Source organism: Macaca fascicularis, chromosome 9 (genome assembly GCF_037993035.2).
Source record: "Macaca fascicularis isolate 582-1 chromosome 9, T2T-MFA8v1.1".
In the NCBI taxonomy this organism is placed as follows: domain Eukaryota; kingdom Metazoa; phylum Chordata; class Mammalia; order Primates; family Cercopithecidae; genus Macaca; species Macaca fascicularis.
The window spans coordinates 114,028,821-114,047,913 of record NC_088383.1 but is presented as its reverse complement, the minus strand read 5'-3'; the positions used below and the strand labels follow the sequence as shown (position 1 = coordinate 114,047,913).

Sequence of the window (19,093 nt, the reverse complement as noted above, 5' to 3'; positions counted from 1 at the left end):
CAATCAAAATTCCAAAAGCCATTTTTTGGAGGTAGGGGGTAGAAATAAACAAATTGATTCTCAAATTCATATGAAAATGTGAAGTACCACAGTGACCAAGAAATCCAGATAATGTAGTACTGGTGTCAAGATAAGCAAATAGATCAATGGAACAGAATAGAATCCAGACATAGATCCACACATACACGGTCAATTAATTTTTGACAAAACTGTAGAGGCGATTCAATGGAGAAAGAATAGTCTTCTCCATAAACGGTGTTAGAATAATTTGGTATCCATATGCAATAATCATAAACTTTGATATATACCTTGCACCATATAAAAATTTAACTCAAAATTGATTATTGGTCTAAACATAAAACTTAAAACTATAATAGCATCTAGTAAAAGGCAAAAGAAAAAGATAATTGTAACACTGACTTAGGCAAATATTTCTTAGATATGACTCAACAAATATGATCCAAAAAACTGATAAATTGTACTTCATCAAAACTATGAACTTCTCTTCACTGAGAGACACTGTCAAGAAAATTAAAAGATAAGCTACAATATGGGAGAAAGTACTGTAAATCACGCATTTGAAAAAGGACTTTTATCCAGAATATAGAAACACTCTCAATACTCAATAGTAAGAACACAAGTTGCCCATTTTAAAATGGGTAAAAACCATAGAAAATATATAGATAGAAAATAAGTGCATGAAAAGATGTTCAACATCCTTAGTCACTAAAAGAACAGAAATTATAACCACAATGAGATACCAATACACATCTACTAGAACAGCTAAAATTGGCTGGGTGTGGTGGCTCATGCCTGTAACCCTAGTACTTTGGAAGGCCGAGGCATGCAGATCACGAAGTCAGGAGTTCGAGACCAGCCTGACCAACATGGTGAAACTCCGTATCTATTAAAAATACAAAAATTAGCCGAGTGTGGTGGCATGCGCCTGTAATCTCAGCAACTCAGGAGGCCGAGGCAGGAGAATCGCTTGAACCCAGGAGGCAAAGGTTGCAGTAAGCGAAGATCATGCCACTGTACTCCAGCCTGGATGACAGAGCGAGACTCCATCTCATAAAAAAAAAAAAAAAAAGAAAAAGAAAAGCTAAAATTAAAAAGACTGGCTATTCCAACTGTTACTAAGAATATAAAGCAACTGTAAATCTCATGAATTGTTAGTGGAAATGAAAAATAGAACAAACACTCTGGGAAATAGTTTGATATTTTCTTAAAAATTTGAAACTACCTCTATCATATGATCCAGCCATTCCACTACTATTTGCCCAAGAGAAATGTTCATAAACACACTCATACATGAATTCTCATTGCAACTTTATTTTCCTAGGTTCAATCCAAATGCCTGTTAACATGTGGATGGATAAACTAATTGTGCTATGTCCACATAATAAAATATTATCAGGGAAACAATGAAAGAGGAAACTGTTGAAACATACAACATAGATGAATCACAAAATAATTATAAGAGAAACAGGCCATGCAAAAAAGGGTTCATACTTTAAGATTCTGTTTATAAGAAATTCTAGAGAATGCGAACTAATCTCTAGTGATATAAAGAGTATCACCAATTGTGAATACAGTGAGGGGATGAAAAAGGGTGGAAGAAAAGAATTACAAAAGGAGCACAAGGAAACTTTTGAAGGTGATGGATTTGCTCATATTCTTGGCTGTAGTGATGACTGCATGGGTGTATTCATATCAAAATTGTATCAAGTTTATACATTTTAATGTGTGTAGTTACTGAATGTCAATTATACCTCATAAAGTTGTTTAAAAAATCTGAAGGCAACTCATAGAGCGACCCTAGTTTTATGTTAAATAATGCTTATGAGGATCTAAAAAGATTTCACTCTCAGTGAACACCTTAACTCTTCAATACAGAAATCATATCAAACATTTTTGAAGATAGGTCAGACCTCCTCCCTAATATACACTCTAACCATCTGTGCTTCTATTTACAGCATTTATTGCAATTGCCATCAGTTACTTATTTGATCAGCAGTTCTCTCTTTATGATAGCAAAGATGGTAACAAAATCCATTATTGCATCTCTAGGTCTTGGTACATGGTTAAGTGCTTAATAAGTATTTGATGAATATCATGCACTTCACTTGGTATCTGGGTATAGAGAGTAGGGTACTGATACTCTCAATGACATGTGCCAGAAGGGAACAGATGGTTTTTGCTGTATCTGCTTCTTTTCTTCATTTTCCTTTTTACCAGTATTCACTATGAGAAAATTTGAGATTTACAAATGGATATTTGTTAGAATTTGTTAGACTCCGCTATTGAGTAGTAAGCTACTTTGGAGGAAAAAAGACAAATGTTTGGGCATATTTTTCAGTATCTTTAATGATTAAGTCGTGATACCTGTAATGGAGATTAAATAAGCTTTTAACCTGATTATTAAACTGGCATTTTCAGCATCAAAAAAAGGGAAAGACATTGTGTAAACCTAAGAGTAGGTAGATTATATCAAGAGTAATGATCTACAAATGAAATCTTAAAGATCCCTTCAGGGACTGAAGTCGCTGGGCTAGAAAGTTCAAGAGACCATCTATGCCTGAGATAGACTCAAGGGAGATTGGATTTCCCAGCCACCTTTCAGCATTTCAGTTATGAAAACATTCATGCCCAATATTGACATGATCATATTTGAAGAAATAAAAGTTAACATGTCTTTTTTTTCCCCTCATTCATTCCCTAGCTGCCTATTATAAAGCTTCTAGATTACAACCCTGGTATCTCTACCAAACACTTCAAATTAAAAAGTCTCCATTTTAAAAAGCCTGTTTCAGTAACTTAGACAGCTACTGGTAGATCCTGCCTCCAGCACTGAGAGCAGCCAAGGGAGGTATGGGGAAAAAATATCAGAAAAGCAACTACAGGGAAGAGCAACCACAAAGGAAGGTCATTATCCCCTCTACAGTGCACCTTGGCAACAGGGCTGACCAGACGCTCCCCTCTTCCACTAAGTGCATTTGGGAAACAAGCATCTCCTTTGTCAGGAAAGAAGTGTGCCATGAGCAGGCACAGCCATTGGCCTTAGATATTTTTGTAGGCAATCAGACCATCAGATCTATGATGTCCTTTGAGTCTTGTCATGGTCAGTGTTATCAGACACCCGCTCCCCTGTGACTTCTAGGCAGTCACAAATTCTGATTCTATTTTCAAATCACTTGATAATTTTTCCCTTTCTTCTCAACCCCACAATAAAAAACTTTATACAGGTTCTCTTTAACTCTCACCCATGTCTTTGAATGTCCTAAACATTGAGGGAAAACAAACAAACAAACATACCTAATATATGTAAAACCATTAAATAAAAAAGGTTTTAAGAAAATCGCTTCTTTCTAGACTTTTCTTAAAAACCTAGATTAGTTAGGGTTTCATAGGTAAAGTCTGTCTAGGCTGAGCTTTCTCCAGAAAGTTCTGTTTTCTTTGAGTTTTGAAAGATGAGCAGGACTCAGGACTAGCTAGATGAAGAGGGGGAAGAAAAGGACTCCAAGAAGAAAGCACATGTGCCAGGGCATTTTGGCTTGAAATAGGAAGAAACATTCCCTGTTGCATGAGTGAATGGAGTGCTTAAAAACAGGAGGTAGGAAGTTAGGATGCACGTTAAAAGACTTCATGTGCTGAGCTAAAGGCTTTCACTTTATCCTCCAAGCTGAGGGGAAACCAATGATAAACTTTAGGAAGATCTGCAACACATTCGGGTCAACCAAACTTTCTGTAACTTCTGGCCCATCTGAGATCTGGTGACATTTTCAAATGCAAAGAGAGAACAAAAACAAAATGCCAAAACTGAAACAAAACACATCTAGTTTATACAAGCAAATAGCCATGGTTTTAAAATACAAGCTTCCATCTGAGACTTCTTTTACACTCTGACCCCTCAACGTTCTTCCCAGTGGCCTTCATGGTCTGGGCACCATCTTTTTTCTTCTGTCCTCCATGATTTCCTAAACTTGTCCAGGGTCAAGGCCAAAGACCAGCTTGGAAACTTCCTGACCACGCTCAGGGCCTCTCACATGGATCTGGTTTCCATGTCAGGAATACGCCCCATCCCCTGCTCCCTCCCCAACACTCCACTGTCAATTTTCATGGTAGTTGGTTCCATTCCATGTGTCTCAGGAACATCTCATACTACACAGCAGGAAAAGACTTCTACTGTCCCCTCACACAGGGCAGCAGGGACACAAAGGGCAGTAAGACTTTCATTACTCAGCAACCTTGACATGCATATGTCTTATGAGCTGACATGCCTCCCTGTAAATCCACAGGTTGATGTCCTAACCCCCAGTACCTCACAATGTTACTATATTTGGAGACTGGGTCTTTAAAGAGGTAAATAAGGTGCGCAGATCACAAGGTCAGGAGTTCAAGACCAGCCTGGCCAATATGGTGAAACCCCATCTCTACTAAAAATACAAAATTAGTCTGTAGTCTCAGCCACTCAGGAGGCTGAGGCAGAAGAATTGCTTGAACCCAGGAGGTGGAGGTTGCAGTGAGCTGAGATCGCACCGCTGCACTCAAGCCTGGGCAACAGAGTGAGGCTCTGTCTCCAGAAAAAAAAAAAAAAAAACCAGAAGAGGAAATCAGGACATAGAAAGACAAAGATAGAGGAAAGAGCACATGAAGATGCAGGGAGAAGCCGGCCATGCTCAAGCCAAAGACAGAGGCTTCAGAAGATATCAACCCTGCCAACACCTTGATCTCAGACCTCTAGCCTCCAGAACCATGAGGCCATACATTTCTATTGTTTAAGCCACTCAGTCTGTGGTACTTTGCTATAGCACCCCAAACAAACTGCTACAGTATGTAAACAATATAGAGAACATTTTTTTTCCACCTCCAAGGAGAAACTCTTCTTATTTCAGGACCACAGGGATCAACGGAAACAGGAGTCAAAAGTATGTTCTGGATATGCCGTATCTGGGTATGTGGATGCCTGGGCTTTCAAGAAGCTGGTGGAGACAAGCAGTTGATTTTGCTTGCTCTGGGACAGGAGGTCCAGTGAAGCCAAGGGAAGGGCTGGTAAATGTATTAATTTCCTATTGTTGCTGTAACAAATTTCCACTAACTTAGTGGTTAAGAAAACACAGATTTATTCTAGAATAGCTCTGGAAGTGAGAAGTCCGAAATGAGGCTTATGAGATTAAAATCAAGGAAGCCAGACTGCATTCGTTCTGGAGGCTCCAGGGGAAAAACCATTTCCTTGCCTTTTCCAGCCAATCCTCATCTTCAAAGAGCTTGGAGCAACCTCTGCTTCCATGTAACATCTTTCTGTGACTCTAACCCTCCTGCCTCCCTCTTCAAAGAACCCTTATGACTATATTGGGTCCCTCAAGATAATCTGGGATAATCTCTCCATCTCAGGATCTTTAATTTAATCACACCTATCAAGTCCCTTTTTCCCTAGAGTAACATATTCACAGGTGTCCCAGGTGGACAGCCTGGGGAGTGGGAGGGGTTCAGGAGAGATTAGGAACATAGAAATGTCAAAGGGTAATTTCTGGGTGGAAACCTAGGTTTTGTGATTCCCATCCTTGACCTCACAAATCTTCCACTACCACCACCAAAATCACAAAGTATTTGGCACAACTGGTTAGAGTCTCCCCAGGAGTAGGCCCCAAGACAAGGACTAGAGTGTAAGTAGTTTATTTTGGAGATGAAAAATTAAAACCCATTGGTATTAACATAGAGAATTACCCAAGTAAGAGAAGGCAGTCTATATGTAGTGTTATGAAGTCAGCTAACTTTGTAGGCAACTAGAGTGTCATTCCATTGGGAAATTCTAGATTAAAAGTATTAGACACATGTCTCAGAGTTACCACACATGAGAGTGAGAGAGCTGAGGTATCTATACACCAAATTTTGCTATCTTTGGCTAAGGGCTGCTCCTAATTCCCAGGTACTTCCATAGCTTCCTGCACAGAGGAGTGGAGTAGCCTCCAGAGGCTTCAGAGAAAGCCCTCAGGCAAAGAAATGCAAATATTGGCAGTCAGAAGTCAGCAGGAGCACACTAGAATGGAAATATCTAGTGGGTATAGGCAAGACATCAATAGTGTCTGCTAACATGGGATTTCTCACAGAAATCAGTGACATGGCTGAGTTTTGCCTCCTTGTTGAAGTGAGCTGAAATAACATAAATATGAGGCAACAGCTGACATCTGCATTACACAGAGAAGAAACATCAGGGGAACCTCAGCTTCTATATTTGCCTTATACTTTATGCCTACAGAACTGCCACTACTACAGCCCATTCTGCCTCCTTTTCCACGGGAAATCATCCTTCATCTCCTCGCTCTCTGGCCTCAGTTCAGGGCTTCTGTGGAGTCCCCATCCACAGCATTTCCCTGGTCTGAAGCCAATTTCCTCCCCCATCCCACTCGCATCACATTCTGCTTAGACAGAACATCAATCTGCATTGCTACACATCTCTATTGCTCTTTTGAGTAGATGAAAATACACAGGATAGCATTTCTCTCCACCTACTACTTCCTCCCTTGATTAAAAACGAAATTACAAAAGAAAAATTCCAGAGTGTTATTTTCTCCTTACATTCCACTCCTAGTACTCTGCCAGGCCCTTCCACTCCATTCCCAGCCATAAATCAGGTAGTTCTGAAATTCCTACTCCCAAATTCACAAGGACAATATGCACGTGGGTACTTTTAAGTAAGAAGTCAATGTTCTATAATTAATTTTCTCCTCTCACATTAAACCTGCCATTCTTTGCATAATCTGAATGATAAATGCAGAGTCAGACTTCGTCTTCCTGACATTAATACCCATCAGTACTTCAAATGCAAACAATTGTGACATTCGACTTTATAAAAATTACCAAGTGCACAAACTCCGTTTAATTAAATCATTTAAAAGTTGCTTTTGTTACATTTAATGAATGATATATTATACTGCAATGAAACATGCAGCAATACAAATACTTCACAATGCTTCCAATTAAGACTCACTTCACTTATGCCAATTGACAACACAAGTGTTCCACACTTCATTCAGTTTGTGCATTTTAAATGAACTGGTTAGTGAGAAGGGTGCTTCTTTGCTAATGAGTTTTGTAATCAAGGCATCTATTTTAATTTCAAATTGGCTAGATTGGGGGAAATTGCTAGACTAAATGACTGGTACTAATTAGGATTATAAAAATATTCATCATGCCATGGAATTAACACAGGGGTCTGATTTTCCTACATTTGCATATTGCTTGAGTTTTGGGGAAAAAATCTTGACAAATTGTCTTCTCTTTAGCAAATTGAACAAACACTATATCTGTTTTAGTCCTTTTTTTCATTTAAAGCATAATACATATTCATGATTTGTAAATGAAGTTAAATGATTTCAACTTCTCTCTTCATTACCATATTAAAGATGTTGTCTCCATAAGCTTCCTTTAAAAATTTCAGATCATAGTATTACCTATTTACATGACAAACACCTTGGTTTAATCTATACATTAACTCAAAAATTTGAATTAATGGGAAAAGCGAGCAAAACTGGACAAAATCCCCTTAAAACACAACTGCCTTGTTGTTTATTTTTTGCTTGAGGCAGAATTAATTAGTCCAATGTCTTATCATCAGCAAGCAGTCTGATGGCTTCTACCCTCAAAATCCCACTCCAGAAACTGCCATCAGCTGAGAAATATGCCATAAGAACCACTGGACTCATTTGAAGGTTTGGTTTCCACATGGCTGATTTTGTTGTCTTACTCTATTGTGCTCTCTGGAGCTGGGGTTCAGTGTAAAAGTGGCCCATATGCAGTTCTGTCTCAAGGCAAGGGAGAGCCCACCTATCAACCAGGAAGAGTGGGGTGTGGTGGCTGCACCTCAGCCAGGTCTAGGATAGAGAACAGGCCAGTCCCCTCACTGGCTGTGTGACCTTGAGCAAGTTAGAATGCCCTTCAAGAGTCATATGCTCATCTGCAACTTGGAAATAATATCTACCTGGCAGCTGCTTATGAAAATTCAACATAATCACATATATGAGAGCATTTGTCAGTGCCACACATGGGAGGGAGGTACTTCAGGACACGTATCTCTATTTCCAAGGAGCAGCTATACATCCAACTCTGAGTAAAGTAACATGGGGCATGTTAAGAGTTCCTAGGCTCAAAGCTCAATGCATTAGAATTGTCTACACCCCTCAGCTCCAGAAGCATTTGTTTCCATTACAGCTGTCAAGGCAAATAAGCAAATACTAATTCAATTTTGGGATGGAGCCGGAAAATTCATCTGAAAAACTACCAGAATAAATCACTTCCTTAATATCTATCTATGGTGGGTCCCTTCCAAATAATAAACCCTATATTTGTTGCTGAGTAGTAAATAATGTAGATCGAGGTTACATCCAACAAGAGTACACTTTCTGTTAGGAGAAAAAAATATTCCTAGAATTTCAGAGTTCTAAAGGGACGACAGTAAAAATCACGCTGAAGAAAAGAGAAATCTCAGGCTATGTACTTTAGTTCAGGGAAATTTTCTTCTACAACATACTCCTTCTTGAAAAGGGATTAAATAATGATTTGAAAGAGTTTTACTAAATCAGCCCTATTCACATCTAAAGCATTTTTTAAGAGCACTGCCTTATAACTAGGATAAACATAAACTATTTATGGCATATTACTTTAAAGAATTTTTAATTATGAAAGCAATGAAAAGCCCCACAAACATAGTTCCATCATCTTAACAGACCTAGCTAGTATTTGGGAATATTTCCTTCCATTCTTTAAAATAATTTTTCTCCTTCATTCCTTTTGTCTTCCTTCCTACATTCATTCCTCCCTTCTTCCATTCCGCCCTTCATTCCTTCCTTTCTTTACCTTACTTTATTTTTTGCATACTTGTATTTAAAAGTGTGTCTTAATATATATTATGTATGCAGTTGTATATATTTACATATGTAATATGTAATGCGTACAGGCATACTTCATTTCATTGTGCAGATATTGGGTTTTTTACAAATTGAAAGTTTGTGGCAACTACATCAAGCAAGTCTATCAGCACCATTTTTCCAAGAGTATGTGCCTACTTTGTGTTTCTACATCACATTTTTTGAATTCTCACAATATTTCAAACTTTTTCATTATTATTATATCTGTTATGATGATCTGTGATCAGTGTTCTTTGATGTTATCATTGTAATTGTTTTGGTGCACCACAAATTACACCGACAGAAATGGTTCACTTAATCCATAAATGTATGTGTTCTGACTGCTCCATCTACTGACAATTCTCCTCTCTCTCTCCCTGTCTTCAGGTACCCCTATTCCCTAAGACACAACAACATTCAAATCAGGCTAATTTATAACCCTACAGTGGCTTTTAAGTGTTCATGTGAAACAGTTGCATGTTTCTCACTTTAAATCAAAAGCTAGGAATGATTAAGTTCAGTAAGGAAGGCATGTTGAAAGCCAGGAGGCTGAGAGTGAAGTCTCTTGTGCCAAAAAGCCACATTGTGAATGCAAAGGAAAAGTTTTTGAAGGAAATTTAAAGTCCTACTCCAGTGAACACACAAATTATACGAAAACTAAACAGCCTTATTGCTGATATAAAGAAAGTTTTAGTGGTCTAGATACAAGATCAAACCAGCCACAACATCCCATTAAGCCAAAGCCTAATCTGGAACAAAGCCCTCTCTTCAATTCTATGAAGGCTGAGAGAGGTGAAGAAGATACAGAAGAAATGTTTGAAGTAGCAGAAGCTGGTTCATGAGGTTGAAGGAAATAAGCCATCTCCACAACATACAAGTGAAAGGTGAAGCAGCAAGTGCTGATTTAGAAGTTGCAGCAAGTTATCCAGAAGATCTAGCTAAGATCATGGATGATGGCAGATACACTAAACAAGATTTTCAATGAGCAGTCTTCTATTGGAAGACAGTGTCATCTAGGACTTTCACAGCTAGAGAGGAGAAGTCAATGCCTGGCTTCAAAGCTTCAAAGGACAGGAAGACTCAGCCAAGCTAACGCTGCTGATGACTTTAAGTTGAAGTCCATGCTCACCTATGATTTGAAAAATCCTAGGGCCCTTAAAAATTATGCTAAATTTCCTCTGCCTGTGCTCTATAAATGGACCAGCGAAGCCTGCATGACAGCACATCTGTTTACAGTACGGTTTACTGAATATTTTAAGCCCATTGTTGAGACCTACTACTAAGAAAAAAAGATTCCTTCCAAAATATTACTGCTTATTAACAATGCACCTGATCATTCAAGAGCTCTGATGAACATTTACAAATAGATTGTTATTTTCATGCCTGCTAACACAATATCCACTGTGCAGACTGCAGATCAAATAGAATTTTCAACTTTCAAGTCTTATTGTTTTAAGAAATACATTTCATAAGGCTATAGCTTCCATAGACAGTGATTTCTCTGATGGATCTGGGCAAAGTAAATTGAAAACCTCCTGGAAAGGATTCATCATTCTAGATGCCTTTAAGAAATTCATAGGAGGAGATCAAAATATCAACATGAACAGGAGTTTGAAAGAAGTTGATTCCAACTCTCAGGGATGACTTTGAGAGGTTCAAGACTTCAGTGGGGGAAGTAACTGCAGACACAGTAGAAATAGCAAGAGTAGTAGAATTATAAGTGGAGCCTGAAGAAGTGACTAAATTGCTGTAATCTCATGATAAAACTTGAACAGATAAGGAGTTCCTACTTACAGATGAGCCAAGAAAGTGGTTTCTTGAGATGGAATCTACTCTCAGTAAAGATGCTGTAAACATTGTTGAAATGACAAGAAAGAATTTTAAATATTCCATAAACGTAGTTGATAAGGCAGGGTTTATCAGGGTTGCAGGGTTGGAGAGGATTGACTCCAATTTTGAAAGAAGTTATACTGTGGGTAAAAAACTGTCAAACAGCACTGCATGTTACAGAAAAATCTTTCCTGAAACGGAGAATCGTCAATGCAGCAAACTTCATTGTTATCTCATTTTAAGAAATCGCCACAGCCACCCCAATCTTCAGCAACCACCACCCTTAGCAGTCACCTATATCAAGGTAAGATCCTCCAGCAGCAAAAAGATTATAACTTGCTTAACACTCAGACGATCATTAGCATTTTTTAGCAATAAGGTATTTTTAAGTTGAGGTATGTACATTTTTTAGACATAATGCAATTATACACTTAATAGACTACAGTATAGTATAAAAATAACTTTTATATGCTTTGGTAAACCAAAAAGTTCACGTGACTTGCTTTATTGTGATATTTGCTTCATTTTGGTGGCCTGGAACTGAACCACAGTATCTCCAAGATATGCCTATATGTATTTAATAGGTATTAATATATACCTATGTTGCTACATGGTCACTATGGTCACTATTTTAATGGTTGCATAATACCCCAGTAAATGTATATACCATAATTTAAAGTCCCTTAATGTTAGGCAGTGAGTTTCTTTCTAGTTTTTCCCATTATAAATGACCTTGATAAGCATTGTCATGCCTAGAGCTTCATAGGATTATTCCATTGGTATAGTCTCAGAAGTGAGCAACTGAACCATTGGGTCAAGTTATGAATATGTGTATGTTTTCCAATATATATTGCCAAGTATTTTCCAGGAAGGAAAATTCATTTGCACATCCATCAATACTATTTCAAAATATAACACCCAACACTGGGTATTATGATTATCATACAGAAAGTAATACATTTTTTAAAATGAAACCTGTTAATTTTAAATGAACATTTTTTCAAATTGTCCTTTTGAATTTTCCAGATTAACTGGGATTACTAAATGTCAATAAATTCTTGTATTTGGTTTAATCTAGTTCTCTAATATTAACATTTAAAGTATTTCTTCTTCTCTATTGTTTACCTCCCTTGCTACCTTCTAACATTTCTTCAGAGAAATTTATTTTCTATCTGTCGCTTTCCTAGTTTAGCTGTCTGCATGAAATAACAAATTACCTTGACGGAGAGTGGCTCCACTGAGGGTGGAAGGTAGTGGCTGAAAAAGCACACAAGTAATTCTCAGATGCCAGTGGTGTTTCTTGATCAGGTTGCTGGTTTCATGGGTATGTTCAGTTAATGAAAATTCATCAGACTCATGAGATGTACACTTTTTGGTATGTATGTTACAATCCCATTTTTAAAATTGAAAGAACGACCCTGAGTTTAAAAGGCCAGGTGCTGTCAAACCAGGGTGAGTGGTCAAGATGTAGGCAGAGAATGAAGGGAGCATAAGTGGCCTGGCCTGGTCAGGCAGACAAGAGCTTAAGGTCATAGGGACTTGCAAAGGAGGGGACAAGCAGAAGAATTCCTGAGTCCATCTGGAAAACCATAAATCTAGGATATGGATTCAAGCAAAATGGTCAGCACTAGGGCAGTGTTATTAACACAAAAAATCAGCACGTACATAAAGACAAGGTCAGTCCACAGAGGAAGCAGATGAAAGAACACAGGGAAAGCTGAGGCTACATTACTGCACCTCCTGGACCACCTGTGGCTGGAGCCACCTATCTTCACTAAAACACTGCCACGGCTGAATTTCTGCCATGGGAACATAATTGCTTTGGGAAAGGTACTGTTACCTGCCTGAGTACCCTTCTTAAAGCATACACATGATGTATCCTCCATTAAGTATTTCAGCAAATGTGATTTTCCCTCTAAGAAATGTATCAGGTTACTAAAATGGTAACCAAGAAAGTGAAGAGGAGACCAGAAAGTCTAGGATATCATATAGAAAAAGCATGCTTGGGGCTGGGCGTGGTGCGTGGTTCATGCCTGTAAATTCCAACACTTTGGGAGGCCGAGGAGGGCAGATCGCCTAAGGTCAAGAGTTTAAGACCAGCCTGGCTAACATGGCCAAACTTCGTCTCTACATAAAAATACAAAAATTAGCCGGGTGTGGTCGTGGGTGCCTGTAATCCCAGCTACTCAGGAGGTGGAGGTTGCAGTGACCTCAGATCGCATCATGGCACTCCAGCCTGGGCAACAGAGCGAGACCCCATCTCAAAATATTAAAAAAGAAAAGCAAAAGCATGCTTGGGAAGACATAGGCTATTAGAACTATAGTTTTGCTAAAGGTTGTTCATTTGAACGAATGTTTTGTAGGCAACACTGACGTGAATGGAGATCCTTACTGCCCTTCTCTCACTGAATACAAGTTTATAGCTAACATTAAACCAGTTTTGTCATTCAGAACTCAGCTCAAATAGATCCGTGGTAACATTCAAGTATCACAGGGTATCTCTGATTATGGGCCACACCCATTGGGTGGTTGCTCCACCTCCTGGTGTTTCTATGGTGATGGAGATAGCACACCTCTATTGTACTGACCAGACACCTGCAAAAGCAGTGGCCACTTGCTGTAGGTACGCAGAGAGAGAGATTTTTCTTTCTCTTAAATTATATATAAATGATTTTTATAAGAATGGAAAAGGACCCAATAAAAATGCAATGTTTTTCTTTAAGTGAAAAGTGTCCTTTAGTCCCACTCCTATTCCTCAGAGGAAAAGCTTCAAAGCTATGGTCATCCCTAGTTAATCCCCGGCAGCTTTATCTCCACCAGGTGAGGAGACAGGAAGCCTGTTTCTGCCAATAGCTACTGAGAAAGTTATCATCACCTACTAATCCTGGAGGATCTCAACACAATTACATTTTTAATCTGGGGGTTTTAAATGAGAATATAAATGAAAGGCACAGTTTCTTTGGATCTGACATTCCAGAAGTCAAGTTTACATTTCCTTTTGAGTTTTCAGGCCCTCCACAATCCAGATACACTCCGGCACCTGCACCAGTTACAGTCCAATTGGCAAAGCTCGCGTGGGACAAGCACCTCCTCTGTACCGGGTCCGGTGTTGCCAGCTGCCACGCCTAACACTGCATCAGCTGCTTAGCCAGTCTGTCAATCTGTCAGCTACTACTGAACTTGTCGGGTAGGAGGTGATCAACAAAAATCCCTAGCTGCATGACCGCTCCCCAACTATTAATACTATAACAGCAACCCTTCATTATGTGTGCCAGTGTTTCAGAAAGTGCTTTTTACATCAAAATGACTGGCAATTCTAGACCACTGTAGCCCAGAAGTGTCTGAAAACAATGGAGTCTGAAATCCCATTGAGTTCATCTCTGATCTCCAAAGCCAGCTGTATTTGTTAAAGGTTCATTTTGCCAAGAATATAAATGGTATTAGAGAGCTTTGCAATCATACCTCTCACACAGAAAAAAAAAAAATAGCTATTTTCAGCTCTCCATCTCCTACAGAAGGCCCCCTGTGCCAGGATGTATGCATCTGTGGATACATGAGCATGTGCCCATTTTTTAAAAAACGCTACAGTCTCTTGTCAAAATGAGGAATGTTTAAACATTCAGCTCTGTACAGCAATGAGAACAGCAGCTATATTTCTAGGATTGCATTGTCTTCAAAACCTATCTAAAATCTTTCCAAGAGTCTCAGTTTTAATAAGATTATTGAGCCCTCCAGCTAATCTAAACACATCACAATGTAAGCTGTTTCAGTCATCAGTGAGGAAATAGCCTGATGGAAACAAAAGAGAATCCTACCGCTTAAATAACTGACAAAGACACAGCCTTCAAAAGAAGTTACAGAGCTTTGGTTCTAAGATGGAGGGAGGGGAGTAGCTTTTCTTTTGTCATTTCCAGTTTGGTCAACCATAACCTATTACTTCCACTGCTTTTTTAAACTTCAAAAATTCTTATAAAATATCTTCAAAGATAGCCAAGAATGAATCTCTTGTCTCTATTGAGTCCTTTTAAATTAAAATGCAAGATGGCAGGAGAATATATAGGACAGAGAAGGAGCTGGCATGGGATGTAGGGGGAATAGGGAAGCTCATAAGATGGTCACAATAGAAGGAGCTAATCAAATGCCCAAATTAAGCTGATCAGAAATCAGAAAGGACTTTAGTAGACTGGGGTTCATCAGGATTGCAGAGGTATGACCCTCCAGCAGGGTCAAATGGAAGGTACATTTGCCCCTCACCCCTTGGCAGCTTTGGAGGGCTCAGATGATCTTCCCCACACCCAGGCCTTGGCCAGTATCAGGTAGACATATTTCCCAGTTAACTCACAACCCAGCACCCACATATCACTAGCAGAGCGTGAGGAGCCTCTCTCGATTTCTAGATGCAATTTTGTTTTATCCAGAAGGTATTTCCTTAATTCTCCAGCAGTGCCTTTACCCAGTGAGATCTACTGGCAAGTCTCCTGTAGCTTTGGGGTAGCATTTGGGAAAGTAAAGCAATTGGATATTGTCCCTTTAAAATATCATTCAATTAGGTCTTTTGTAATACATACAACATAAGGAGATAGCCTTACCAACTCTAAAGAAATTGCTAGTGCATTTCATCAAAGGCACAATAATGGAAACTTCGATTCACTCCTCACCACAAACATCTCCCTTTGATGCTGCAGTTACCTTAATACTAGCACTTTTCATTTTCTCTAGAAGGAAACAGCTGCCTTCAAGCATGCACATCAGAGAAGGCTCTAGTCTGAAATAACACATTTGTATATCAATCTCAACTACACTTGCATTTTCATTTGCTGCTGCACAGCATCACTCTCCTTGACTCTAAACTGCTAAATTACCTCCAAAATAAAGAAAAACTCTTCTGCAACCTGGATGACTGGGGCTAGGTGTTTTATGCCATCTCTGCAAGTGTTGCCAGGGGTATCATCTGCTTTCACACATCATTTATTTAAAAGAAGAATGGCCAGGCACTGGTTAGAAACTTTATGGGCCTCAAGAACATTTAGCTACTTTACGCAAAAGATGTCAACAAGAAAGAGTACCTAAGGAATAAGATATCTAGAAATGTGCAGTGTGATTAGAAAAATCCATCAACACCCACTGCCACATTTTCAAATATTTTCACTAAGAGAAAGAGCAGCCACCAAGTCTGAAAGTATTTTGAATGCATTATATCCACAAGGGTACTTCATGAGCAACGCCCCAGATGTTCTCAGTGCTGTGGAGAGGGAGGAAAAGGATACTCTTAGATACACAGGAGACATATTGCATTTGGTTTATCAACCTCTTGGTATGAGAAGTCTGTTGCCTCTAACCTAGCTTGTCTCTGTACAAATAAAAATGAGCTTTAAGAGTTCTGGGCTTCTTATAAATAAATTACCATCCAACCATTTAATGACATCTGAATAATTTACTTTTTTCAACACCATTTCAAAATTTCTGACTACACTAAGCCTCTAAAGTCACAGACTATCTGACATTTGGCTAAGTCTTTCATACAATATCCACTTGATGCCATGAAAGAAATGTATTTGCAGTGGCTTTTCCTCTGCAAATGTCATGTGGGTGTCCTTAGGGGATTGCATCAAGCACCTGGCACCCACCATGAGGCTTGGTTAACGAGACATAGAAAGGTTACGTTGAAATTACTGTTTAAAGGTGCTGACATCACATGAACGCAAGCACACACACACACACAAATTCACAATCACATATTCAAATATACACTGAGGAGCAACTGTTTCAGTATTTAAGAGAGCAGAATGAAGAAGTTACTTCAACCAAGGTTGTTCTGTGGATATCCCTATCAGAGACAGTGCTCAGAATTATCTGCTTCCTTTTACTGATTGATTCCACAACATTATTGCATAATAGTTTGGCATCAAGCACTGTAGTAAGATTACGGAGATGTCAGGAAATACAAAGAGGAAATCATCTAAAATCCCTTTTCTTAAGTATAAGTTGATCAAATATAGAGAGCTGCAGAATTTCAGCGTTCATCCACTAATTCATTCATCTAACAGATAGACACTGAGGACTGATTACAAGATAGAGCTTGTAATCTAGTGAGGAATGCAGATGACCCCAAAAATCAACACAAAATCTCATCTGTGACAAGTGTTCTGAATGAGGGGTACATAGTGCTATGTAAAAGAACATCAAAAGGGATTTGATTTTGTCAGGGAGTTAGGGAAGGTGTCCTGAGGAAGTGATGCTGGATCTGAGATCTGACGATGACGAGGCTTACATTAAAGAAGAGAATTCCAGGCACAGGAAAGGGAGCAAGGGGGACAGGTAGGGCAAGCAACTGAAAGATTCAAGGGGAAAGTGATAACAGTGAGCCAGGAGAGAGAAGGAGGGACCAAACCAGGCAGGGGCTGGTAATATCTACTGGGGACTGTGGTCTTTAGTTTGTGAACAAAGAGGAAATGTGAGAGGGGTTTAAGCAAAGGCATACAATCATTATATTTGGGAAATATTTTTTCAGGTTGTAGTATTAACATACTAGAGAGACTCTAGCAATCATTCAGATGACAAATGAAACTTACATTTGAGTGGTGGTGGTAACAGAAAGAAGAGGATGGAATCAAAAGATATTTAGAAGTGGTAACAGAAAGAAGTGGATGGAATAAAAAGGTATTAGATCCCATGATTGATCACAGATAGTGGGTTTAGAACAAGGAAATATTAAAGATAACTCCCTCGGTTTCTAATTTTGTAATTAAATGGCTAGAGAGAGGGAATACTAGAAGAGAGCCAGCTATGCTGGGGAGAGATCCCCAGTTCATTTCTAGAATACATTGAGTTGAGAGGTTTTGAGGCATACAAGAGACAGACAATGTTATGTATGCAGCTGGATATACGTATTTGGAGCTCAAGAAGGAGGTCTTATTGGGGTCACTAGACTTTTAATGTACTTTTAGAAAATAACAAAATGAACTTCGTTTGAAGCTTCCCTTCTATTACTCAACTAAGAGCAAGGGTATATTCCAATTTCACCAAATCAAGGTGGCATGGTATGATAGAATAAGCCTAGACGTGGAATCTGATAACATGCACTTAAGTCCTGGCTCCTCAGCTTCTAGCTTGGAGGGTTTGAATAAGCACCTTAGGCTTTCTGCACCTTGGTTTACTATGTCACTGTAAAATATTATGTATATCCTACCTCTTTAACAGGGTTGTTTTGAATAAGGTCAAATGAGTAAAATTATAAAGAAAGTCATTTTTAAAATGTGAAATATGGTGACTCACACCTGTAATCCCAGCACTTTGGGAGGCCGAAGTGGGCAGATGACGATGTCAAGAGATCAAGACCATCCTGGTCAACTTGGTGAAACCCCGTCTCTACTAAAAATACAAGAATTAGCTGGGCGTGGTGGTGGGCACCTGTAATCCGAGCCACTCAGGGGACTGAGGCAGGAGAATCGCTTGAACCCGGGAGGCGGAGGTTGCAGTGAGTCGAGATCGCGCCACTGCACTCCAGCCTGATGACAGAGCGAGACTCTGTCTCAAAAATAAAATAAAAAATAAAAAAAAAGAAAGAAAGAAAAGGAAATAATGACATTGTCAATAAGCGAAATATACCTGTCTACCTATTTTGATACTTAAGAGCAGAAAGAAAAGTTAGTTGTTGCAGGCAAAATCAATGATGAAATGATTTGGGTTGGAATGATGAAACGTCACTGAATTCCCTCTAAAATCTGGACTAAGAAAACCAGTGATTTTCACATGGTGGTACCTGGATGACAAGATGTGAATGCAAATAGTATTTATTCACCTTTTGATCCAAACTGTAGGCCAGCACCCAGTCCTCTTGCTTGGGATGAAAGAGCAGGCTCTGGATATAGAAGGTGAGCCGATACTTCTGATAGGTGGCCCCTTCATCGGAGCTGATCAGTATGCTGCTCTCTATTTCAGGATCACTGAGAAGCATAATCTAAAGAAAGGACAGAGGGACAAATACAGACAGAGTTAGTAAAGAAAGTTAGGAAAGAATAAATATAATAACTTTAATCATAAATAAATCATTGGTATTTGTACACTATAGCATTAAAAGGGGCATCTGGGCCTCTGTATAAAAGACTTGTATTATCTTTTCTCCTGATTTAGTGTCTTATTGTTGAATTGAGGTGAAAATAGGGGGCAAGGCTAGGTCTGCATATAGAAGGAAGTTTCATTTTTGATGCCCATCTTTTAAGCGCTGGGAACTTTTTTTGTGGTCTGTCTCCTGACCTTGGGACAGTTCTCTCTCTCTCTCTCTCTCCCTCTCTCTCTCTCTCTCTCTCTCTCCCCCCGACCCCCCTATCCCTTCTCCATGTCATTGCTAATCACAG

The 19,093-nt window shown here is 39.1% G+C and overlaps 1 protein-coding gene across 3 annotated transcripts in view; it reads right to left on the bottom strand.

Moving 5' to 3' along the window:
• Positions 1-19,093, bottom strand: part of SORCS3 (sortilin related VPS10 domain containing receptor 3) — a 621,240-nt gene that overhangs the window by 274,504 nt on the left and 327,643 nt on the right. For all 3 annotated transcript variants that reach the window (XM_005566376.4, XM_074000806.1, XM_045361488.3), the window contains exon 4: positions 18,538-18,696. In XM_005566376.4, the coding sequence (XP_005566433.1) occupies positions 18,538-18,696 (159 nt within the window). The remainder of the gene's footprint in view (positions 1-18,537; positions 18,697-19,093) is intronic.